The following is a 26,895-nucleotide window of genomic DNA, read 5'->3' on the forward strand; positions in this document are numbered from 1 at the left end:
TGAACACCCTTGACTACTAGCGTATTTAACCCACGGTGATGTGCCAGTTACATGTAGCATGGGTCAATTAGAAGTCCACATGCAGGACACAATTATTTGTTGACTGAGACAGGGCAATTGTTTGGGCATCAAAGTCACCCTCAGTGTCTCTGAATTGGGAGTGCAAGTCCCTCCTTCCAAGGAAACTGATGACTTATGGTACTGTACCACTTTACTGTCTGAAAATAAGTGAATCAACACAGACCAGTTATCAAACATGAGATCTTTCTTGTCTGTATGACTTGGTATCAAACACATAAACTGTTTACTACTGGGCTATCTGAAGAATGTTCAAGCTATTTTTCTCCACTATGATAATGATTACAAATGAAAAGTTTACTTTTGCGCCTTGAACTGAATTTCATATGCACCACTTATCCTGGCACACAAGTCTTTTTCAGATTCACTTTTTCAGATTCACTAATATCTGGAACACTCCTGTTGGTCTTTTAATTTAAAAAACTACACCAACAACAAAACAATTAGATCAGTACAATAGGTGATAAAGAAATACAGCTATTATGAAAAATGAAGCCACCAAACATTGCTAAAAGTTTACATTTTTTGGCTGCGTTATTTAATTTACAATTCATCATACATTTCGCCATAATTTGATTTCCAGACATATCCATTTCACTGTTTATGATAAATTTATCAAATGTCTGCAAACATTTTATAAAATATTGTAATGATCTTTGGTAGTGAACACCACCACGTAATAAGTTACTTTTCAAATCCTGTCTGTCCTTTTGCTGTCTACCCTCCAATCTTTGAATATAGCTATGGTATGGCCATACAGATTAATGCAATGAAGCATCATTTTCTTAGTATAGCTGCAGTGATGTAATCATCTCTCTGAATAGAATATTCCCAATTGGAGTGCAGCCAACGAAGATGACAAGCACATCAACTTCATATTATGTTTCGTAACATTTGTTGCAACTCTATATCCTTCTACATGTTCTGCAGCCTTCAGTCACTCACTATTTTATGATTTTTATTCTCCCCACACTTTTATTTCTATCTTCAATTAATCACGAGTGGGGCATCTCCAGGGAAATGATCAACTGGACAGTGACCAGCCCATAAAGAGGGATGATACATATGCACTTTTCCTTCCTATGAGTTTCTTTCCTGCCTAAACTAACTGAGCATCCATAAAAAGTGCCACTTCAAAATGGAGGGTGTTTCAAACTGGATTGGTATAGCAACTATAACTGTAATTCATGCAACCATTACCATGAGCAGCCCTAAATGAAAAAAGACTTGAATCTATTTAGTGCTTTTCATAATCACCAGAACTTTCCAATCACTGAAGTACTTTGAGAAGTGTAGTGAAAGAAATGCTTCCTCAGGTTGTATAAATCATGAAAGAAGGCAAAATAATATAAGAATCAAATGCGCAAGGATCTAAGTGGTCCTGTAAAGGCTGTCCTGTTTGGGGGAGTGCAAAATATGTTATTTGATTTTTCTGCACAATTTTGAATTGTAAAACCTATACAACCGTTCCAATATTCAAAAAGATATGATTGCACTATAAGCAGAACATAAGAAGTTAGTCCTTCATATCCAATTGAAATGTATTCAAAATATTGTTTATAAACTTTAATGAAACATTTTCAGTTGACAAGTTAATTTTCAGAAAGACAAGAGACAGGCACTGGCAGAAGATATATCCTCCTCTGTCATACGGGCTTAACCTGAAACAACTAGCAGTTCAAAACATTTATAGAAGTTAGTTTTTTTATAAGAACAGTTATTTCTTTATTCATGTTATTTTAAATTTTCATTATTTATTTGTACACAAATGTTACATCCTTAGTTCCAGCATGCTCATTCTTTAAACAGGAACTAAGTAATGAGAGGAGGCTTCTTACCGTATCTATTTAAATGTAGACAATATTTTGTTTGGTGCGCTAAAATGTATGCAAATAATCTGCAGAGGATATAAAAATAAAATGTGCCTGCCCCAAGATACGTTGGAAAACAAAGATAATAACTATAGCCGCCTTGTTCCTTATAATCCTCAATTGAATTGAATTTCTGGAACTGGAACCCAGTTCCTCAAGCTGATAAGCGCTAAACAAAAAACACATCCTCAAAACACCAATCAAAAGGTATCAATTAAAAGTTTGTAATCACATTTTAGCTTTTCAACAAATATGTTTTCAGCCTGTAACCCAAAGCATTGGAATAATTTTGCACTCATTAAGGTGAAGGATGCTAATATAGGCATTGGGAAAATTTAAGCATTGTAAATCCAGTGCCTAAATCAAACATTCAACCATCCCAAGCTACAGAGTAGCTAGGCACAGAGTTTCCTCTGCAATTCCCCAAAATTGGTCATAAACTCCAAGCTCAGTGAAAACCCATCCTATCCAAATTTCCTATTTTCCCATCCCCTCACCTGTGAACAACATTGCCATCACTTAGTGTCAAATTATGGATAATTTTGTCAGTTAAGTCCACACCCACATTGCGCAAAAACAATCCAAAAACTAATTTCACCTCGCCGTTCTTACAGATAGAGGAAACATTCAAGTCCTCAGTTTCAATGTGAATCCAGATTTATAATGGTCCCGTACACTCTAGGTTCCATGTGATTTCACGTGATGTGAATTTGTTGCCCATAACCGTTGTCCTTGAATTGAGTGGCTTGTAAGGGCATTTCAGAGGGCAGATAAGAGTCAACCCGTGTGCCTGGAGTCACATAAATAAGGCTGACAGATTTTCTTCCCCAAAGGACATTAGAGAACCAGATGGGTTTTTACAAATGGTTTTTGTGGTCACCATTAGACTAGCTTTTAATTCCAGATTTTTTATTAATTGAATGTAAATTGCACCAGCTGCCACGGTGGGATTTGAACCCATGTCCCAAGAGAATTAGCCTAGACCTCCGGATTACTAGTCCAGTGACATTATCTTTTTTTTTGTTTATAAATTTACAGTACCCAATAATTTCTTTTCCAATTAAGGGACAATTTAGCGTGGCTAATCCACCTAACCTGCACATCTTTGGGTTGTGGGGGTAAAACCCACACAGACATGGGGAGAATGTGCAAACACCACACAGACAGTGAGTGACCCAGTTCCAGGATCGAGCTTGGGTCCTCAGCGCCGTACTGAGCCACTGTGCCGCTGTCAGTGACATTATCACGACACCACAGTCTCCCCATGGAATTCCCCACTGAAATATTTTTTTCCCCAGAATGGACATGTGCAGTTTCTCCAGAATGGACATGTGCAGTTTCTCCAGATGGCTTAAGAGGCAAACATACATTTCTACTTCAATATCTGCAAGCTATTCATGGACTAATTTCTCTTTCATTGTTTTTATATTTCACAACATGAATTAGTGTGAGATAATACATAGATATACAGCTGGATTCTCCGTTGGCAGGATCCTCTGCTTTGCCAGCAGCGCACTTAAACCTGTGGATTTCCCGACGGTGTGGGGGGCAAGTCCCATTGGTCGGCTGCCGGGGCGGAGGATCCCACTGCCGGAGGGGGCGCGTGGGACGGAGAATACCACCTATAGTTTCCTTCATATTAGCCGCAAAGATAAATTTCAATACCACTTCGAAACAAAAAGACTGGTACAAGCATGACACTTTGTGCACAACTGAGAATCCATGATCTGTCCCAGATAGCCATAACACACATCAACAGAGAAAAAGTATGAACTTGAGCTAAGTAATTGATACAATTCTGTGCATTCCAAACAACACACTCCCGCATATTCGAAAATAGCACTAAATTTCAGGGTTGAGTTGATATTATTACAACAGCTTGAAGTATTATTACCAGCGAAATGCTATCCCCTCAGTCGCCCACAGGCCCCAACCCCACCACGGCAGAGCCTCATCCAAGTGATCATATTTCATTTGTGAGCTCAGACCATACATCTAGTAATTCAAGGGTATTAGACATCACAGTCAAACTCATTCTCATTTTAAATTGGCAGATAAATGCACACCTCAGCAATTAGGAACTGGAAGCATGGCAGTATTGTTATTCCTTTTACATCTCGCCCAACCCCGCCATCAACATTTCTAGTCAAGGAGGCCCATTGTAATGCCCCCTGCTCCTCTAGCTGTAATTTAACAAAATATTTTTATTTGGCTTTTCATTTTATATAATACACAATTGTACAAAATATCAAGACAGAATAAAACACTGGTACAAACAAAAGCCCGCAAAACATAGCCTACCCCCTCCCACCTAACCCTTCTCCCCTTCCCTTCTCCTCTTCCCCCACCTTTTTTAACATTGTTTTCTATTGGTTATTTACATTTGGTTGGCAGTAGCATTGTGACATTAATGTTTACATTCACAAGAAGTCCAAATAACAAGGGATATATTGAGAATGTATAGTATAAAATATAGTTCAAACTGTGAGTTAACATATTTTGTTGCAAGTAGCCAGAGAACATATGTGCAGGTTGGGGCCTGATTGCTTTAGTCCCCTGGTAGTCGGGTACTCGACTTATCTGTGCTACTAATTATGTATGGCTTCCTGGTATTGGAACATACCTGGGGCGTGCTTGCGGTCCCCCTGGTGTGCCCATTCTGTTGCTTTTCTGGGCATCATTTCTGGGCTGTCCACCTCTCCTCTGTGCCCTTTTGGCCCCTCTGCCCTAACTCCCCCGTGTTCTGGGTTGTATCTTTCCACACCCCCACTTAGATCCCTCCGTCTTCTCCCCACACCCCCGCCTTGTTTGTCTATATTGCCTCCCCCCTCCCTTATTGGTTGCTGGTTACGAACATGTCCTCAAACACGTTGGTAAATTGCTTCCATGTTTTGTGAAGCCCTCTTCCGATTCTCTGATGGCAAATTTTATATTTTCCAATTTGAGAAATTTGGCTAGGTCGGACAGCTAGTCCATAGCTTTAGGTAGTGCAGTTGATCTCCAGCCAAGCAGGATTCTCTGGCAGGTGACTAGGGAGGCAAAGGCTAGGGCGTCTGACCCTTTCCCTGTGAAAAGTTCTGGCTGTACTGATGCCCCGAAGACCGTCACCTTTGTGCACAGCTCCACCCCCACCACCCCAGACATGGTCTGAATGAAGGCAATTAGTACTCGACAAGTCTGGAACATGACCAGAACATGTGGGCATGGCTGGCCGGGCGTCCCTGGCACCATTCGCATTTGTCCTCCACCTCCGGGAGGAACTCGCTCACCCACTCAGTTCCCACGGGGTCGCTATCCTGCCGACTATGTATAGGTCCCCTGCTGTCAGTCTCCCTTCGTCCTTACTCCAGCTTTTGAAAGGCGGCATCCAGTATCGCCGGGGTGAATTTATGGTTCCTACAGACGAGGGCCGTGGCGGACATTGCTATCAATCCATAGTGCTGTCTTAGTTGGTTCCAATACCACCAGGTTTGTCGGGTATTTGGCTGGGGTGAATGGGAGTGCGGCAGTGGCCACTGCTCAGAGGGATGTCTTCATGCAGGAACCCATTCTGCTCCCAGGTCTCTGAGCCAGCCTTGTACTTTCTCTGCGGTGGGTGCCCAGTGGTAAAGTTGGAAGTTCCCCCATGCCTCTCCCCCTTTGCAGGACGCTCTCTTGGATGCTAGGATTCTTTTTCCCACACACAAACGCCATGATTTCTTTGTCTAGGTTGGTGAATAAGGTCTTGGGATGAAGATCGAGAGGGATCTGAACGATAAGAGGAACCTTGGCAGGAGGTTCATTTTGATCGTCCGCGCTCTCCCTGCCAGGGAGAGCATGAGTGCAGTCCACCTCAGCAGGTCCCTCTTTACCTCCTCCATTAGACTCGACAGATTCCATTTGTGGATCTGTGTCAAGTTGGCGCTATTTGGATCCCCAGATATTGGAATCTGGTTTGGGCCAGCTTTTCCCCTGCTCTGTTTCCCCTCCCCGCAGAATTCAAGGGAAATATTTTGCTTTTACTCAGATTGAGTTTGTAGCCCGAGAAACTCCAAACTCTCTTAGGTGGTCCAAAGGATGTATGAAGACCAAAGAGAAAATGCTAGAAAATCTCAGCAGGTCTGGCAGCATCTGTATGGAGAGAAAAGAGCTAACGAGGCCAGATGACCCTTTGTCAAAGCTGGTTTCTCTTTGGTTTCAGAATCCAGCATCTGCAGTAATGTGCTTTTATATAGGATGTATGAAGAGATGCTGTTGGGAGGAATCTGGAGTGTAGGTTGATACAAACTGTTGCTTGATTAATGTGTAGAGCAATTCTCCCACTTAGACACCAATCCATTGATGCCAGTATGAGGATTTTGCACAGTCAACTGAGCCCGTTGAGGACTTCCGGTAGCGGCTATGAAGGAGTAGGTCGCACATTTGGTGGCTCCCGCTCGGGTCGGAACTTTGGACCTTTTTGTCGGATCTGAAGTGGAAAATTGATGTTGGATACAACTGTGACGAGGAATCCTACATCAGTGCATGGAGAAGCGGTCCAGATGTGCTCGCAAAGGAAGAAATAGGCGAACGGAGAAGGCTTGGGCTAAGGCTGCAATGGGAGAAAGCATGGCGGAGGATCGGAGTCCTGGCTCGACAACCCAGCCGTCGACGGAGCAGTTGATGCAGTTTATACAGGGGGGCTTCGCCAAGCAGAAACAGGATTGCTTGGACCCGATTAAGGAGTCGATTGCGCGACTGGAACTCAGACTGGATGCTCAAGATCGGGTGATCCAGAAAGTGGAGAAGGCACTGACTGAGCAGGAGGAGCACCAAGCTGCAGTGGTGGTGGAGGTGGGAATGTTGAGAGACCAACAAAAAAGTCTCCAGGAGAAGGTGAAGGATCTAGAGAACAGGTCCCACCGGCAGAACCTGAGTCTCCCGGAGGGATCCGAAGGTACGGACGCAGGGGCATACATAGCGGCTATGTTTGAGAAGCTATTGGGGGAGGGGACGTTCTCCCGACCCTTGGAGGTGGACAGGGCACACAGAACGCTAGCGAGGAAGCCGCGTGTGGGTGACCCCCCGAGAGCAATGGTGGTGAGATTCCACAGGTACCTTGACAAGGAGTGCATTCTACGGTGGGCCAGGCAGATGCGGAGCTGCAAATGGGAGACCAGCGTCCTGCATATATATCAGGATCTGAGCGTGGACGTGGCCAGGACAACAGGGTTTAACCAGATAAGATCGACCCTTTTTAAGAAGAAGGCAAAGTTTGGACTACTGCACCCGGCCCGTCTTTGGGTTACGCACGAAGAGCAACATTTCTACTTGAAATCGCCCGAGGAAGCGATGGACTTCGCGAGAAGGAAAGGGCTGGTAGCGGACTGAGGTGTTTGGACTGAATTTTGCTGCAGTGCTCATGTGTATTTTTTTTCTCTTCTCTTCAGTTATTTAAAAAAAGGAGCCCCCCCCCCCCCCCCCCCCCGCCCCAAACCAGGCTGATCACATGGAATGTAAGAGGGCTAAATGGGCCGATTAAGAGGGCACGCGTGTTTGTGCATTTGAGGGAGCTGAAGGCGACAATGTTGCAGGAGTCGCACCTTAGAGTAACTGACCAGGTCAGACTAAGGAAGGGATGGGTCGTACAGGTTTTCCACTCGGGTCTGGACTCTAAGACTAGAGGGGTCGCGATCCTGATTAATAAGCGAGTGTCATTCGAAGCGGGAAGAGTAGTTGCGGACGTGGGGGGGGCTCGGTCCATATGGTCAGTGGAGATCAGTGGCGGTCCCATGGAGATTTGGCCGGCCGAGAGTGAAGGCGTTTTCCTTCTACTCGTACATGCATAAAGTGTACTCCCGGATTGACTTTTTTATCCTGAACAGGGCTTTACTGACAGGGGTAGTGGACACTGAGTACTCAGCGATCACGATCTCGGATCACGTCCCGCACTGGGTTGACCTACAGGTGAGCAAGGAGAGTAGCCAGCGCCCGCACTGGAGGCTGGACATGGGACTTTTAGCTGATGAGGAGGTGTGTGGGCAACTGACGAAATGTATCCAGAACTATCTGGAAGTCAACGACTGCGGTGGTCTGAGAGGCGCTGAAGGCGGTGGTTAGAGGGGAGGTGAACTCGATACAGGCCCACAGGGAAAAGGCAGACAGGGCAGAGACGGACCGACTGATAAAGGAAATACTACAGGTCGACAGGAGGTCTGCGGAGACCCCAGAGGCAGGACTTCTAAGGGAACGACGGAGGCTACAGATGGAGTTTGGCTTGTTAACTATAGGGAAGGCAGTAGAGCAGCTGAGGAAGGCGAGGGGGACGATCTATGAATATGGGGAGAAGGCCAGTAGAATGCTTGCGCAGCAGCTTAGAAAGCATGTGGCTGCCAGGGAGATTTGGAAAGTAAGGGACAGAGATGGGAACCTGGTCGGAGATTCAGCTGGGGTCAATAAGGCATTAGAGGAATCCTACAGCAGGCTGTATGAGTCGGAACCCCCAGCTGGGCCGGAGGTGATGAGGCAATTCTTAGGGGGGCTGAAGTTCCCGAAAGTTCATGAAGACTTGGTAGAAGGGCTGGGGGCCCCGATCGGGTTGGAAGAGATAGCAGATGTGCTGAAGGCCATGCAGTCAGGTAAAGCACCGGACCGGACGGGTACCCCGTGGAGTTTTACAGAAGGCATTTGACCAGGTGGAATGGGATTATCTGTGGGAGGTACTGGGGCGGTTTGGATTTGGGCGGGGTTTCATTGACTGGGTCAGGCTGCTGTATCAGGCGCCCGTGGCAAGTGTTCAGACGAACAGGCTGACATCGGGCTATTTTAGGCTGCACAGGGGGACGAGGCAGGGCTGCCCCCTCTCCCCGCATTGGCCATAGAACCGCTGGCAATTGCGTTAGAGAGCCTCAAAGGGCTGGAAGGGACTGGTCCGGGGGGGTGGAACACAGAGTCTCACGATACGCGGACAATCTGCTCTTATATGTGTCGGACCCATTGGAAGGGATGGAAGAAATTATGGGGATTCTGGGGGATTTTGGCCAGTTTTCGGGTTATAAATTGAACATAGGGAAAAGCGAGATGTTCGCGATCCAGGCAAGGGGGCAGGAGATGCAATTGGGGGAGCTGCTGTTTAGAGTGGTAGAGGGAAGCTTTCGGTACCTAGGCATCCAGGTGGCACGGGAATGGGAACGGCTGCACAAGCTTAATCTGGCCCGACTAGTAGAGCAAATGAAGGAAGATTTTTTGGAGGTGGGACATGCTCCCGCTGTCACTGGCTGGGATGGTACGGACAGTGAAAATGACGGTCCTCCCGAGATTTCTTTTTGTGTTTCAGTGTCTCCCCATCTTTATTCCTCGTTCCTTTTTTAAACGGGTCAACAAGGTGATATCGGGCTTTGTATGGGTGGGTAAGACCCCGTGAATTAAAAAGGGGATGTTGGAGCGCAGCCGGGGGAGGGGGTGGGGGGGATACTCCACCAGCACCGTGGTGGTCGCGGCCCCAATTTGCAATAATCACGATTTTCCCCGGGGAGTTTAGATGGAGGGTTCCGGAGGTGGCAGAGAGCGTGGGATCGAGAGGATGGGCGATATGTTTATAGAAGGGAGCTTTCCCATCTTGAGGGAACTGGAGGTGAAATTTGAACAGACGGGAGTGAATGAATTTAGGTACCTGCAGGCGCGAGACTTCCTCGCAGGCAGGTCTCAACCTTCCCGCTCCTACCACCAAGTAGGATACAGGACAGGGTAGTTTCCAGAGTGTGGGTGGGAGAAGGGTGGGTTTTGGACATTTATAAGGAGCTTATGGGGTCAGAGGAAACACAGACCAAGGAACTGAAACACAAATGGGAAGAGGAGTTAGCTGGAGAGTTGGAGGATGGTCTCTGGGCGGATGCGTTGAGTAGGTTAAAGGCGTCCACAACATGTGCCAGGCTCAGCCTGTTACAATTTAAGGTTGTTCACCGGGCTCACCACCGGATCAGCAAGTTCTTTGGGGTGGAAGACAGGTGCGCACGGTGTGCGGGAGGGCCAGCAAACCATGTTCACATGTTCTGGACATGCCTGAAGCTTAGGGGATTCTGGCAGGGTTTTGAGGACGTCATGTCCAAAGTTTTGAAAACAAGGGTGGCGCCGAGTCCAGAGGTGGCGATTTTCGGGGTGTCGGAAGATCCGGGATTCCTGGAGGAGAAAGAGGCAGACGTTCTGGCCTGTGCCTCTCTGGTAGCCCAGAGACAGATATTATTAGCTTGGAGGGGCTCAAAGCCCCCGAAGTAGGAGACCTGGCTTACTGAAATGGCTAGCTTTCTCTGTCTGGAGAAAATCAAGTTCGGCTTGAGAGGGTCAATAATAGTTTCGGCCGGAGGTGGCAGCCGTTTGTCGACTTCTTTAGGGAAAACTAACCGTCAGCAGAAGGGGGGGGGGGCTGTGGGGGTAGTTTAGTGTAGAGTAGGAGGCTAGAAAAGGTGGGACCTGTGAGAGAGGAAGGCGGATTTTGCATTATGTTCATAATAGTATGTACACTGTTTCTTCTGTTACTGTTATAGAACCATAAATACCTCAATAAAATGTTTATATTTTTAAAAACTGAGCCTGTTAATTGTTTGTCATGTCCTGATTCAATGCCTTGGTGTCAACCAAGTGCTGTGTCCAATTTTGCATCAAATTATCAGAAAAGGAAACAACTAAGTGACTTTCTAGGTCACTTCAGAGGGTAGTTTAAGAATCAAAAATAATGATGATGATTGGTCACAAAAAGGCCAAACAGAGTAAGGACAGCAGATTTTATCTCTAAAGGCATTAGTGAATGAGATGGGTTTTTGCAACCATCTAACACTTTCATGGTCACTTTTAACTGGTACCAACATTTTCCTTCCAAATTTTAATTTCTTGTAATAAACTTGAATTGCTTGCAGAACATTTTATTTTCTTTAGTTTGCCATACATTTTGCACATCTCCTGTCAAGAAGACCTGGTGTGAATCCCTGTATATCCTGTTCTCCACCAAGAGATGTGCAAGAAAGAGCATAAATGGCCCACTAATTTTCCCTATTCCTGCCATGAAATACCTATCCTGTTCTTTGCAGCATGGATGGAGCTTGGTTTTGGAGAGATGTTGCAAAGTACACGAAATACCAAAATGGGGAGAAAACCTTTAGAAAGGTACAGTAGGATTGGAGATAATTGGATCTAATGTTAACTTCATTCTAGGCGAGCAAGAAAAAAGTACTTACATTCTACCAACACCTTCATACATGCGTGCTTCTTCTGGCATTGTAGATATTTCTCCATCTGTTAAATGTGCATGTTTCTTGGTCCTATTTAATTGTTCAATCTGCAAATCTGCGAGTTTCACCTTCTGTTGCGTATCAAGTACCTTAGTCTGCAATTCAGCAAAAGCCTGAGGAAAGAACACAGGTATTAATTTGAAGTGTGACTGCAATTAGTTTTAACATCTGTTATGGGCCAGGTTTTAGAGAATCCCAAAGTGTATCATGGAGTTCACCTGACCCACAACTTTTAATAGATTGTGGTATGGGGAGCACACGGCTCACTCTACAAGTATGGTATAGCAGAAAATGGACCAGTGGTTTTTAAAACAAAACAATGTTTATTCTATGAACTCAAGTTAACCTTTCTAAAACAAACAGTGAACATCTTAGCAACCAGTAAATCAAATACACCCCCAAAGAATACAACACTAAGTAATTTGTATGCTGTTCTTTTAATATCCAAAAGACTTAACAAACCTCCAAACAGGAGCACATAAGAGTTTACATTCAAGACTGATGTAATGACCTCCAATTGGCATTATTGGTTGGCCAATTGGAGTATGAGCTCCCTCAATGATAGCTCATTGAGGGGGCCCATATAAGCACCTGTGTAGGCTTTGTGAGGGAGTCTTAAGTTGACTGGAATGCTAGCAGCACTGTTTGGAGCTGCTCTTGTATATAGTTATTACAAATAAATACTGGTGTAGTGACGGAACCTCTGCCTCCTGTGGATTATTACAGTGGCGACGAGATAAACAAAGAACCTTGCGGAGACCAGCTGCCGCACTCGGAGGGCAAGCCTTGCTATTTCACAAATGCCGTTTTTTTGGGAGGTTAGATGCATTTGACCCGACTATTGAGGACTGGTCCCAGTATGTGGAGAGAATGTGTTACTTCTTTCAGGCCAATGAGATAATGACGGACAAAAGGAAACGGGTTATCCTGCTGTCGTCGTGCGGACCCTCAGCCTTCGCCATTATACGTAGTCTAACTTATCCCGTTACGCCGGACACGATACCTTTCCAAGAATTAACAAAATTGGTGGAAGAGCACTATGACCCAAAACCACCCCTCATTTTGCATAGGTACAGATTCTACACAATGAAGCAGGACGACAGAGAGTCAGTCACAAATTTCTTGACCCGCCTGAGAAGGCTGGCGGAAAAATGTGAGTTCGGCCCGACGCTAAATGAAATGCTTCAGGACCGGTTAGTGTGTGGCATAAACGACCTCACAATACAGAAGCGCCTGTTGGCGGAAACGCAGCTAGACTGCAGGCGGGCGTTACAGCTCGCACTGTCCCTAGAAAAGGCAGCAAGTGGGGCACAGGAACCACAGGGCACGCCAATGGAGGTAGATACCTGGGAGAGGGACTACCACAACGGGTCCGGCTACCAGATAGCCGCCCTCAGGAAAAGCCTGAGGAATAGAGGGCCAAAGGAAAACCCCAGAACTGCCCCCAAGTCTGCTAGGACTAACTGGAGACAGAGGGAACTACAGGCTGAGGCTCCCCCAGCAGAGAAGGACCGTTTCTGGCACCAGACAGTGTGGGGTAACAGCGACAGAAACCCTAGAAGGAGGTGGCAAAAGAGGAATAGCAGGTGGGGACGCAGGGAAGTACACAACCTAGACGCCCCACCCTCCTCCAAAGGGGAACAGTTATATAATGTTTCGACAAAGAAAGCAGAACCTATTAAGATTACCCCACGGGTGAACGGTCGGCCGACAATAATGGAAATAGACACAGGTGCAGCCGTATCAGTAATGGGAGTGGCAGCATTTTAAAATATCAAAGATGGACTCCAGCCACTAACCCTAACAAAAACATCGATGAAACTTAAAACCTACACGGGGGAACCCCTGGAGGTTCTAGGCACGACTCATGTACCCGTGGAATATGACAAACAATTGCTCAGATTACCGTTGACGATAGTAGAGGGCCGATCCCGACCGAACTTAAAAGGACAGAACTGGCTGAAAGACCTAAAATTACATTGGATGAAAATTTTCCAGAGTGGAAGCGGGCAGTTGAGTGGAGTACTCCAAAAATACCCGGAGGTCTTCCAAGAAGGTTTGGGGGAAGTTATAGGCACCAAAGCAACTTTGCACGTGGACCCAGAAACCCTTCCGAAATTTTGTTAGGCCAGGCCGGTACCTTTTGCATTAAAGAAGAAAGTAGATGTCGAAATAGAAAGGTTATGGCGCGATGGTATTATCAGACCAGTACAGTTCTCGGAATGGGCAGCGCCGGTGGTACCAATTTTGAAGCCAGACAGCTCGATACGTCTCTGTGGAGATTTCAAACAGACGGTAAACATACTGCTGGACAAATACCCAATCCCGAAAATAGACGATCGATATGCCAAATTGGCAGGTGGGCTTTTGTTCACAAAACTGGACATGAGCCACGCCTACCTGCAGTTAAAACTGGACAAGGACTCCCAGATGTTCGCTACGATCAACACCCTGAAGGGACTTTTTCGTTATACTAGGCTACCTTTCGGAGTGTCATCAGCCTGCACTATATTCCAGCGTACGATGGAAAATATTCTGCAGGGACTACCGCAGGTGGTGATTTATTTGGACGATGTCTTAATCACGGGTAGGACAAACAGGGAACACTTAAGGAACCTGGAGAAGTGCTCAGGCGTTTTGCAAAGGCAGGCGTACGGCTGAAAAGAGAAAAATGTGTTTTTCTGGCCCCACAAGTGACGTACCTGGGATATAAAGTAGACGAGTCGGGCTTACACCCATTGGAAGACAGAGTAAGGGCAATAAAAGAAGCCCCAGCTCCCACCACGGTCCAGGAGCAATGATCATTTCTAGGGTTGGTAACCTATTATGGCAAATTTATTGAAAATAGGGCGTCCATCCTAGAACCCCTCCACCAGCTACTAAGGGACAAAAATGGAAATAGTCCGCCTGCCAAAACCGAGCATTTAGGGAAATTAAGGAACAGCTGTCATCCGAAAATGTCCTAGAGCATTATGACCCAAGGAAGGAGTTGGTGATCACGTGTGATGCATCACCTTACAGGGTAGGAGCCGTCTTAGCCCATAGAGGAAGGAATGGGGAAGAATGGCCAACAGCCTATGCTTCGAGGACCTTGGCGATGGCTGAGAAAGTACGCCCAAATCGAGAAGGAAGGACTGGCAGGGATATTTGCAGTAAAAAAAATTCACCAGTATCTGTATGGGCGGAAATTCACCATAGTGACGGACCATAAGCCGTTGTTAGGGTTATTAAAAGAAGACAAGTCAATACCCCCGATTGCATCAGCTAGAATCCAATGCTGGGCATTGCTAGTGGCGGAGTACAGATACGTTCGGGAGCACAGACCGGGAACGCGAGTAGCAAATGCAGATGCTTTGAGCAGACATCCCCTCCCAGACACCCCGCCGCTAATACCGAAAGTAGAGGAGACAGAAATGACTCTAAATTTTTTGGACACCCTACCAGTGGACGCACAACATATTCGGTTGTGGACACAAAAAGACCCAGTTTTAGCCAAGATGAAGCATTTACTGCTAACAGCGGAACTGGAGAGACCAGTGGAGCCCCAGATGCACCCATACTGGAGCAGAAGGTACCAAATAACCAAAGAAGACGGTATCCTATTATGGGGAGCCCGGGTAATAGTCCCAGCTCAGGGCCGTCGGGCAATCTTAACCGAGTTACATCACGGACACCCAGGGGTGTCTAAAATGAAGATGCTAGCTCGAAGCTACGTTTGGTGGCCAGGATTGGACACAGACATAGCAGCCTTGGTGAGTCGGTGCCAGGATTGCCAACAGGGGCAAAGAGTGCCACCAGCTGCGCCATTGCATCCGTGGGAATGGCCAGACAGACCGTGGACCCGCCTGCATATTGACCACGCCGGCCCTTTCATGGGCTCAATGTTTTTGGTGATAGTGGACGCCCACTCCAAATGGTTGGACGTCCACCGGGTAAACGCGGCAAGCACAGCAACGACAATTGAAAAGCTCAGGGCCTCGTTTGCAACACATGGGCTTCCGGAGGTATTGGTGTCGGACAACGGAACGGCATTCACAAGTGGGGAATTTGGAAAATTCCTAAAGGGAAACGGAGTCCGCCACATCAAAACAGCCCCTTACCATCCAGCATCCAACGGCCTGGCAGAGAGAGCGGTCCAGACACTAAAAGCAGGACTGAATAAGCAGCCGGCAGCGTCAATGGACACAAAGCTCTCCCACTGGCTGTTTGATTACAGGACCACACCGCATTCCACAACGGGCATACCGCCAGCTGAACTCTTAATGGGAAGGCGGCTGCGAACGAGGCTGAGTCTCCTTTTCCCCAATTTAACGGGGAAAGTGGAGAAACAACAGGAGGTCCAACGCAGGGGGCATGATAATAGTCAGCAGCAGAGACATTTCCAGGTGGGGGCACCGGTTTGGGTCAAGAATTATGGGAATGGACCAACTTGGGTCAAAGGCACGGTAGAATCCCAGACAGGGCCCATATCCTATGAAGTTTCGATAGAAGGTAAGGTGCTGAAGAAACACCTAGACCAAATAAGGGCAGCGGAACCACACCTGGAGGCAGGCGACGCAGGACCGCCTCAAGCTGGGATAGCCCAGACGGAAAAGATACCCACACGCCAGCCCCGAGCAAGTTCTCCAGACCCCGTCATCCAGTCGTCAGAGTCGGAGATGGACACGTTCGGCGAGGCCGCCACGACACCTCTCCCCGAGGAGGAGGAAGAACAACTTCCAAGGAAAAGACGGGCACCTATAAGGTACACACCACCCACGTCAGAGAACGACCTGGCGGACGACACAGAGGTGACAGACCCGGACATGAGGAGCAGGAAGAAGCTCAGAGGAATGCCAGCTGGCAGGTGTGTAATGACTTCCAATTAGCATTATTGGTTGGCCAATTGAAGTATGAGCTCCCTCAATGATAGCTCATTGAGGGGGCCCATATTTGCACCTGTGTAGGCTTTGTGAGGGAGTCTTAAGTTGACTGGAATGCTAGCAGCACTGTTTGGAGCTGCACTTGTATATAGTTATTACAAATAAATACTGGTGTAGTGACGGAACCCCTGCCTCCTGTGGATTATTACAACTGAAAACATTTATACTTCTTCTGAATTCACCAAATGATCCATAGATAGGTCTTGGATGGCAGAGATCAACAGCAGTGCAGTTCACTTTTAACTTCAGATTCAGCTCACTGAAAAAGACGCACCCAAGTTTTCTCAAACTGAAACTAAAAAGCAGAAGTGGAGCTCAGCTCCACCCACACTCTGACATCACTGCAGTAACATAAGCAGCCAAACATTTCTTAAAGGTACCTTTCTTAAACACCCATTTCTTAAAGCTACTCTCACATGACACATCAATACCAACATTATTTATTAAAATTACAGATTAATTTAAAAGCAAAATCTTCAGCCTGATAAAAAATTACAGATTAAGATATTATCATGTTTAATGGGCCTGATTTTAACTTTGTACAAGTGAATAGATTTTGAACAAGCCCATAATCTGCCCATAATTTTCTTGTGGTCAACATGAATCTCTAAATATCAACACAAAAATAATTTTTGAGCACACCTAACAGGTTCTATATATTCTTACTTTCTGTGGAAGGTAACAACCCTCTCTGCCACCTCCTCAATTTAATCCAGCAAAACACATCATGTCATGCACATGCCATGGCCTTGCTGTCTTATTGCCCATAATCAGTATTTGTTTGGAAAGAGGGGTGTCTTTTCTTACCCTTGGAGTGTGTAATCCAATTAAATCATTCATAGGCAAATTTTTGTGAGTTTAAAATAAAGGTTAATTATTCTCACATATTTACTGCGAATTAATGCAATGTCACATTCTCAGTCTCATGCATGCACCCACATAAAGAGTGGATATAGATAAAATAGTACACTTTTACAGATTACAGTTAATTCAGTCCCTGGTTTGTGCTTTCTGGTCTCCAATGTAGCAGGCATGTGGATTCTTGAATGATTAGATGATATAAAGTTGAAGTGATGATCTTGTAAAGCGAAGGGTTCACAACAGGTTATGAAGTTTCTCAAAGTCAAATATCTAGGAGGTTGGTTCTCAGGGGAGTTGATAATGGCCATTGAATGTTGACCCTTTTGTCCATATAAAACATAGAGACAGGTAGTCTGGAAACTCCACAATCTTTAGGTATTGGCCCATCCTTAAACAATGAGAAGCATGAATTCCACAAATGGCTGTGAATACCCTCACCTATGCCTAATTAATTAGCTTTGAGTCAGAGACCTAGTACTGTCTTTCGTCCAAATGGTAAAAGTCACATTCTTCGCAGCAGCCATCTTAATTTGTATCCAATTTTTAAAGTACTGACCGAAAGTTCAGAATATTACATGCCTGTACTGGGCACAACATGCTTCACTGAATAAGAAAATAATCATTTTAATGTTTTTTTCTATATGGGTTCTCTGTGAAGCAAGAAAAAATGTACACATACATTCTGCACACATTCTGACATTCATACAGAAATCTAGTACTGCTACAGTTTTCCCTATTTGTTGCATTCTCTTATTGGTTTATATTCTGGATAATGTGTTAGTGATGATATTATTCTTTCCAGCAATGTGTGCAATCTTTAGACTAGAAGGCAGAGTAAACTCTAGCAGAACAAACTGGAGTTGGTCACTTTATCTTATTTTTGGAACTTAAGGGTTATGGTCTGTGTATATTAGGATCTCTCGATGCCTTTTGCTAAGATAGATGCTGAAATGGTGTAGAGCTAACAAAAGTAAGAAAAATACATTTACTTCTTAAGAAATAAAGTAAATGTGTAGAACAGGTGTGGGTATAAGTTTAGATTTTCAATTTACATTAATTTAAAGGACATATATTGCTAAAACTGTTTAAAGGAATGAGGGCAGAGTTGGCTGGAGTGTACTGGGAAAGGTTTTTAGCAGAAAGGATGGTTGACCAGCAATGGCAGGTCTTCATGAAAATGGTTCATGACTGACAAAGATATATCCCAGTCAGGAAGAAGGATTCTAAGAAGGGGATAAATCAACCATGGTTAACCAAGAAAGTTAAAGATAGTATTAAACTGAGAGCAAAAACATACAATGTTTTTAAAACCACCAAAAGATTACCAAAAATATATAGAGGGAGAAGCTAAACTGTGAGGGGATAAATTATATGGGACATGGACAAGGTGGATAGGGAGCAGCTGTTCCTCTTAGTTGAAGGGTCAGTTACGAGAGGATACAAGTTCACGGTGAGGGGCAGAAGGTTTAGGGGAGATTTGAGGAAAAACGTTTTTACCCAGAGAATGGTGATGGTTTGGAATGCACTGCCTGGGAGGGTGGTAGAGGCTGGTTACCTCGCATCCTTTAAAATGTACCTGGATGTTGGCAAATTGGATTATGTCGGCAGGTCTGGTGTTTTTCATGCATTGGTGCAGCCTCGATGGGCCAAAGGGCCTCTTCTGTGCTGTATTATTCTGTGATACGAGGGTGAACTCGGGAATAATGTAAAAACATCAGTCAGAGCTTCTTTAAATATATAAAAAGGGAGAGGCCAAAGTGAACATAGGCCCCTTAGAGAACAAGACTCCTTAGAGAACAAGACTGGAGAAATAATAATGAGGAACAGGAAATGGCAAAGGAGTTAAATAAATACTTTGTGTCAGTATTCATTGTAGAAGACACTAATAACATTCCAAATATACGAAATACTCAAGGGGCAAAAGCGGGGATGGGGAGAAACAAATATAATTGGATTGGATTTGTTTATTGTCACGTGTGCCGAGGTACAGTCAAAAGTATTTTTCTGCGAGCAGCTCAACAGATCATTAAGTACATGAAAAGAGGACAGCACGGTGGCGCAGTGGATAGCACTGCTGCCTCACGCCGCCGAGGTCCCAGGTTCGATCCCGGCTCTGGGTCACTGTCCGTGTGGAGTTTGCACATTCTCCCTGTGTTGCATGGGTTTCGCCCCCACAACCCAAAGATGTACAGGGTAGATGGATTTACCATGCTAAATTGCCCCTTAATTAGAAAAAAATGAATTGGGTACTCTAAATTTAAAAATTTTAAAAGTACATGAAAAGAAAAGGAAATAAAAGAAAATACATAATAGGGCAACACAAGGTACACAATGTAACTACGTAAGCACCGGCATCGGATGAAGCATACAGGGGTGTAGTGTTAATGAGGTCAGTCCATAAGAGGATCGTTTAGGGGTCGGGCAACAGCAGGGAAGAAGCTGGTTTTCAGACCTCTGCGTGTTCTCAGACTTCTGTATCTCCTGCCTGATGGAAGTTGGAAGAGTGAGTAAACAGGGTGGGAGGGGTCTTTGCTTATGCTGCCCGCTCTCCCCATGCAGCAGGAGGTGTAGATGGAGTCAATGGATGGGAGGCAGGTTGGTGTGATGGACTGGGCTGCGTTCACGACTCTCTGAAGTTTCTTGCAGTCCTGTGCCGAGCAGTTGCCATACCAGGCTGTGATGCAGCCTGATAGGATGCTTTCTATGCTGCATCTGTAAAAGTTGGTAAGAGTCAATGTGGACATGCCGAATTTCCTTAGTTTCCTGAGGAAGTATAGGCGCTATTGTGCTTTCTTGGTGGTAGCATCGACGTGGGTGGACCAGGACAGATTTTTGGTGATGTGTACCCCGAGGAATTTGAAACTGCTAACCATCTCCACCTCAGCCTAGTTGATGCTGACAGGGGTGTGTACAGTACTTTGCTTCCTGAAGTCAATGACCAGCTCTTTTTCACTGTACCTCAGTACACGTGACAATAAACAAATCAAATCCAATCCAATGCTTGGCATTGAGGGAGAGAGCACCATTCCACTGGGTTCTCTATCTTCCTCTTGTATTCTGACTCATCGTTATTCACGATCCAGCCCACTATGGTCGTATCGTCAGCAAACTTGTTAGCACAAGGTTAAATCGCTGGCTTTGAAAGCAGACCAAGGCAGGCCAGCGGCACGGTTCAATTCCCGTACCAGCCTCCCCGAACAGGCGCCGGAATGTGGCGACTAGGGGCTTTTCACAGTAACTTCATTTGAAGCCTACTTGTGACAATAAGCGATTTTCATTTCATTTCATTTCAGATGGAGTTGGAACCAAATTTTGCCACGCAGTCATGTGTGTACAGGGAGTAGAGTAGGGGGCTAAGTACGCAGCCTTGTGGGGCCCTGGTATTGAGGACTATTGTGAAGGAGGTGTTGTTGTTTATTCTTACTGATTGTGGTCTGTGGATCAGAAAGTCGAGGATCCAGTTGCAGAGTGAGGCCGCAAGTCCTAGGTTTTGGATCTTTGATATAAGCTTGGCTGGGATTACGGTGTTGAAGGCGGAGCTGTAGTCAATAAATAGGAGTCTAATGTAGGAATCCTTGTTGTCGAGATGCTCTAGGGATGTGTAGGGCCAGGGAAATGGCGTCTGCTGTGGGCCGGTTGCGGCGGTATGCAAATTGCAGTGGATCAAGGCGTTCTGGGAGGATGGAGGTGATGCGCTTCATGACCAACCTCTAGAAGCACATCATTACGACTGAAGTCAGGGCCACCGGACGGTGGTCATTGAAGCACGTTGCCTAGTTCTTCTTTGGCAACGGTATGATGGTGGTCTTCTTAAAGCAGGTGGGGATCTGGGAGTGGAGTAGGGACAGGTTAAAGATATCCGCGAACACATATGCCAGCTGGTCCACGCAGGCTCTGAGTGCACGACCAGGGAACCCGTCTGGGCCCATCGCCTTCCGAGGGTTCACTTTCAGGAAGACCGATCCGACTTCGGAAGCTGTGATGGCGGGTATGGGTGAGTTATGGGCTGCTGGGGCACTCAAAAGCAGTTTGTTGGTTTAACTAATAACTAATAATAACTATCACAAGAGAAAAAATACTAGGGAAACTAATGGAGCTGAAGGCTGATAAGTCCCCTGGATCTGATGGGTTGCATCCTAGAATATTAAAGGAAGTAGGTACAGAGATAGTGGATGCACTGGTAGTAATCTTCCAAGAGTCCTTTAATTCTGGAAAAGTCCCAGAGGATTGGAAAATTGACAATGTAACACATTTATTCAGAAAAGGAAGGAGACAAAAAAACAAGTAGGCCAATTAGCTTGATATCTGTCATTAGGAAAATTTTAGAGTCCATTATAAAGGATGTAATAGCAGAGCATTTAGAAATGCAAAATATAATTAAGCAGAATCAGCATAGCTTCGTGAAGGTGAAATCATGTCTCACAAATTTATTAGAATTCTTTGAGGTGGTATTGAGAAGAATAGATAAAGGGGAATCAGTGGATGCAATATACCTGAATTTCCAAAAAGCGTTCACTGAGGCACCGGAAAAAAATGTACTTAATAAGAGACGTATGGCCCCCATGGTGTTGGGGGCCATATATTAGCATGGACAGAGGATTGGCTAAATAATAGAAGACAGAGTTGGGATAAGAGGGACATTTTCAGTGTAACTAGTGGAGTGCCACAGGAATAAGTACTGGGGTTGCAATTATTTACAATATATATTAATAACTTGGACGAGGGAAGTGACTGTACTGTTGCCAAGTTTGCGGATGACACAAAGATAGCTGAGAAGGAAAGTGGCGAGGATGACACAAAGAGCATATAGAGGGAGATAGACAGGTTAGGTGAGTGGACAAAAACTTAGCAGATAGAACATACTGTAAGAAAATGTGACGTTATGCACTTTGGTAGGAAGAATAAAGGAGCTGAATATGATTTACATTGAGAAAGCTGCAGCTCCGAAATCTTGGGGGTCCTCGGGCATTAATCACAAAAAGCAAGCATGCAGGTCCAGCAGGTAATAGGGAAAGCAAATGGAATGTTCATTTCAAAGGGAATGTAGTATAAAAATAGGGAAGTCTTGATAAAACTATAAAGGCACCAGTTAGTCCACAACTGGAATACTATGAACAGTTTTGGTCCCCTTATTTAAGCAAATATATGCTGGCATTGGAGGCAGCCCAGGGAAGGTTTACTAGGTTGATCTCGGGTATGGAGGGATTTTGTTATGAGGAGAGGTTATAAGGAGAGGTTGAGTAAGTTGGGCCTGTACTCATTGGAGTTTAGAATAATGAGAGGCAACCTTATTGAGATATATAGGACTCTCAGGGGGGTTGACAGGGTAGGTGCTGAGAGGTTGTTTCCCCTTGTGGGAGAGTCTAGGACCAGAAGGCATAAATCTCAGAGTCAGGGGTCACCCATTTAAAACAGAGATGAGGTGGAATTTCTTCACTCATAAGGTAGTGAATCTGTGGAATTCTTTACCACAGAGTGTTGTAGAGGCTGGGTCATTAGGTATGTTCAAGGCTGAGATAGACAGATTTTAATCGGTAAACGGTTATGAGGAAAGTGGATTTGAGGATTATCATATCAAATCAGTCATGAGTGACGCTCAACAATGGTTTCATAGTCATCGTTAAGACTTTTAATCCTAGATAGTTTTTTATATTGAATTCAAAGTTCACCAACTGCCCTGGTGGGGTTTGAACCCAAGTCTCCAGAGCAATACACTTTAGATTACCAGCCCAGTGATAGTACCACTGCTCCATTTTCTCGGCACTTTTGAGACTTTATTATTGCAGCTGTATTGTAATCAAATCAGTGACCAGATGTTTTGCAATCTACTACCTACAGAATCATAGAGTTTACAGTGCAGAAAGAGGCCATTCAGCCCATCGAGTCTGCACCAGCCCTTGGAAAGGGCACCGTAATTAAGCCCACACTTCCACTCTATCCCCATAATCCAGTGACCCCACCTAGTTTTGGACACTAAGGGCAATTTAGCATGGCCAATCCACTTAACCTGCACATCTCTGGATTGTGGGAGGAAACCAGAGCACCCGGAAGAAATCCACGCAGACACGGGGAGAATGTGCATACTCCGCACAGTTAGTGACCCAAGGCGGGAATCGAACCTGGAACTGTGAGGCAACTGTGCTAACCACTGTGCTACTGTGCACCCCATAGAATAAATGTCTATTCTAAAGTACTTCTGTTAACTGGAGTATCCCATTGCGTGCTATGGTTCACTAAATGGGGCCCCTGTCACTGGAAGTAATATGCACCTGCTCCATCACTGGCACCGTGTGGCTTCAATATGTATAATCTACAGAATGCACAACAACATCTCGTCAAAGTTACATTAACAGCGGTACCTCCCCCACAACGTCTCCACCAAGCACAAAAGCATATATATATATATATATCTACTACTGGTTAATATTTTGGAGTTCTCTATGTGACACCAGTGTGGATGCACCATTACCAATGGACTGTAGCAGGATTTTTTTTACTTATTCATAGGATGAAGGTGTGCCAACAGGACCTTTCTAGAGCAGTTAGAATGAGCAAAATGCTGGCCTAGCTAGCAAAGCCCACATCCTGTGAACAATTAAAAAAAAGGTTAAAGGGGAAAGCCTCCAGCTGCTCAAGGCAACATGGATGAGCAATGAATGCAGCCTTCCTGGTATCACCCACATCCTAAATAGAGTTTTCTTTTAAGTTGAGCAATCTGTTATTGTTACATAATTTATTTGATTCTATAATTCTCCCAAATATAATCCTAGCAGGTCCAAGGTCATTGAATTGCATAATGAGCCATTAAGAGTATAAGATTCAGAAGTGCAAATTGTTATGGTGCCAGAGGACATTTGGCCCGTCATGTCTGCACCGGCTCTCCAGACAAGGTTCTTAACTGATTTAGTGCCATTTCCCCGCACCCTTGCATACAGTTTCTATTCAAGTAATCATCTGCCCTCTTGAATGCCTCAATTGAACCTCCCTCCACCACACTTCCAGGCAGTTCAACCCAGACCTGAACCACTCATGGTGTGAAAACGTTTTTTTGTCACATCACATTTGAAAATCACCTTAAATCTGTAACCTCGCATTCTCGATCATTTTCGAGGGGGGATAGTTTCTCCCTATCTAATCTGTCCGGCCCCCTCATGATTTTGAACATCTCTATCAAATCTCCTCTCAGCTGCCTTCTCTCTAAGGAGAACAGTCCTAACCTCTCCAATCTATCCTCATAACTGAAGCTTCACATTCCTAGAACCATTCTTGTGAAATATCATGATAAATATTTTTTCTTTATCATGATAAATATTCTTCCTTTAATCCAGGTGATAAAAATACTGTGAACACTTTAATAAAAACTGGAAATGTGTCAGACGTCATTCAGCAGACGTCTTGAAGAGTCAGTCCCATCCAAAATGATCCGTATTTGTCTTTCAGATCCTGATCATACTGAACGAATGGCTATATGCTTTCAAAATTTTACATGTAACAGTAAACGTTTAGTCAGCAACGCTAACATGAAATTGATGCATGTTTTTCAGTGATCAAAACGTGGCAAACCTTTTAAGCTTAAAGTCTTAGAAATATCTCGCACCAAGAAAGTCAGAAATAATATTGCTGCTGCCTATTGATTATACACATGTGGAATCTTTTCAACTCGACAGGGTAAGTGTTCACTTTAAACGGGACCACAGCTACTACACGTTTCTAATGCCTACTGAACACGGAACAAACGGTAAAACCCTCCCTGACGTGCTTTTTACTCTTAGAAAGTTAAAGCCAACGATCAGTCATCGAAGGAAGGTAAAAACGCGAAGCTATGAGCCTCCGCTGCCTCTCTGTACCTTCTTCAACTCCAGGTCCACGGGCGCCGCCATCTTTAGAGGATGTGAGCATGCGCAACTCGCACCTTCCCCACAGCTGAGCTTGCCCCAAAATACATCATCAGTGAAGAAATCATCCTCCACCTAGGAGAATGCATTGAGCTCTACATTGATGGTAGAAAATGTATGTAAAGGTGTATATTGCCACGCTCAAACTCCTTGAGGGATCTGAGTGCTATTTCCCTGTCCCCCCCCCCACACCCCCCTTGAGGAAAAAAACAGTAAAAGCTGGGAAGTAAGAATACTGGTCCAAACCGGTCTTGTTTACATTAAACCAGAACACCAGTAAAAACTGGAATATAATAATACAGGTCCAAATAGGACACCAAAAAAAACTGGGGAGTAAGAATACTGGTCCAAACTTTTTTTTTTTTACCATTCTTTACCCAACCTCGTGTATATTAAGTGGCCCAGCCTCCACTCTTTCTGGGGAAGACATAGCCACAGACTAGTGACCCGCTGAGAGAATTTTTCTTTGTCTTCATAGAGCTTTTGTTAAGCTTTTTTGTGGTGTTTACTCTTTTCCCGTTAAGAATAACACACAATTGTGCTTGAAGTAAAAAAACTTCCCAGATTCCATTTACCAATCTGGACCGGGATATACTCAGGTTACCAGCCTCCAGGATCGGCCTGGAGTCTCCGGGGATTGATGATTAACCCCCAGGGCATTGCTGCTTGCAGAACTGGAAGGAAATATCATCAGAGCATTTTTTTAAAACACTTTGTTTTCTAAATTTTCTTGGAACACTTCATTTTATTAGTTCTAAAAATATCAGAGATAGGGAAGAAGGCAGTTTGACTGTTAGCCAAAAATAATTCCAATGAATAACAAAGAATCTGTTTCTGCTTGGCTGTGGGAATATGGTGCCCCATGGGAATGGACCTATCAGGTGACCAATGGTGGGGAAGTAGTGGGAAAGTCAGAGATTATAAGATGAAACCTCCAGAAATGCATCCAACCAGATTTGGAAACCCTAGCTTCAACTGAGGCATTAGTCATGTGGCCTTCAGATCTTCCGAGCTAGCAAAAGGAGAAAAGGCAGCATTCTAGTAGCCCCTGGGTGCGAATGTCATTCTTATGTACAGGGACAGGTTCAATTGTGAAGTCCCTGAAGGTTAATAACCTGTAGACATTTACGGTTTAGGAAGCTTATATAAAGAATAGAACACTCATATGAAGTAAATTGGCCTTCATATATATGCAATTTATTCTTTCAACATGCTCTAATGGCAGGGGGTGAGACTGGTAGAGATTTAGAGTCATAGAATTTTACAGCATGGAAAGAGGCCCTTTGGCCCATTGCGCCCCCGCTGACTATCAAGCACCTAACTCTTCTAATTCCATTTTCCAAGACTTGGTCCGTAGCCTTGTATGCAGTGGCATTTCAAGTTCTCATCTAAATACTTCTTAAAAGCTGTGAGGGTTCCTGCCTCTACTGCCCTTTCAGGCAATGAGTTCCAGATGACAACCACCCTCTGAGTGAAAATGATTTTCCTCACATCTCCTCTAAACCTCCTCTAAACCTCCTACATGAATAGGATGGGAATAGAGGGATACGGACCCAGGAAGTGTAGAAGATTTTAGTTTTGACGGGCAGCATGGTCGGCACGGGCTTGGAGGGCCGAAGGGCCTGTTCCTGTGCTGTACTTTTCTTTGTTCTTTGTTCTTTGCTCATTACCTTAAATCTACGCCCCTTAGTTCTGGCCAATAATGTGATGGAAAGAAATTGGGAGCTCCACCATCACTATCCATCATTCCAAGTTACAAATGCATGTAAAACTGTATATCACCACAGCATCTCAAAATCCTTGAGGGATCTGAGTGGTCTTGGCCTCAACTCCACTTTCCTGCCTGCCCCTCATAACCCTTGACTCCCTTATTGAGCAAAAATATATCTGACGCAGCCTTGTATAGATTCCATGACCCAGCCCCCACTGCTTTCTCGGAAAGTGAATGCCACAGACTAACGACCTCTGAGAGAAAAAAATCCTTATCTCCATTTGAATTTTTATAAACTGTATCCACGAGTTTGGA

At 44.9% G+C, this 26,895-nt stretch overlaps 1 protein-coding gene across 2 annotated transcripts in view; it reads right to left on the reverse strand.

Annotated features, from left to right (window-relative positions):
• The window catches only part of pfdn1 (prefoldin subunit 1), a 136,907-nt gene extending 111,939 nt beyond the window's left edge, over positions 1–24,968 (reverse strand). The window contains exons 1-2 of one of the 2 annotated variants that reach the window (XM_072512249.1): positions 24,822–24,968; positions 11,138–11,304 (exon numbers count right to left, since the gene is read on the reverse strand). In XM_072512249.1, the coding sequence (XP_072368350.1) occupies positions 11,138–11,304; positions 24,822–24,854 (200 nt within the window). In that variant the 5' untranslated portion in view covers positions 24,855–24,968. Of the gene's footprint in view, positions 1–11,137; positions 11,305–13,331; positions 13,356–24,821 lie in introns of those variants that run through there. The other variant, XM_072512250.1, reaches the window with a different exon arrangement.
• Positions 24,969–26,895: the final 1,927 nt, after the last annotated feature.

The sequence above is a fragment of the Scyliorhinus torazame genome, chromosome 7 (assembly GCF_047496885.1).
Source record: "Scyliorhinus torazame isolate Kashiwa2021f chromosome 7, sScyTor2.1, whole genome shotgun sequence".
Taxonomy (NCBI): domain Eukaryota; kingdom Metazoa; phylum Chordata; class Chondrichthyes; order Carcharhiniformes; family Scyliorhinidae; genus Scyliorhinus; species Scyliorhinus torazame.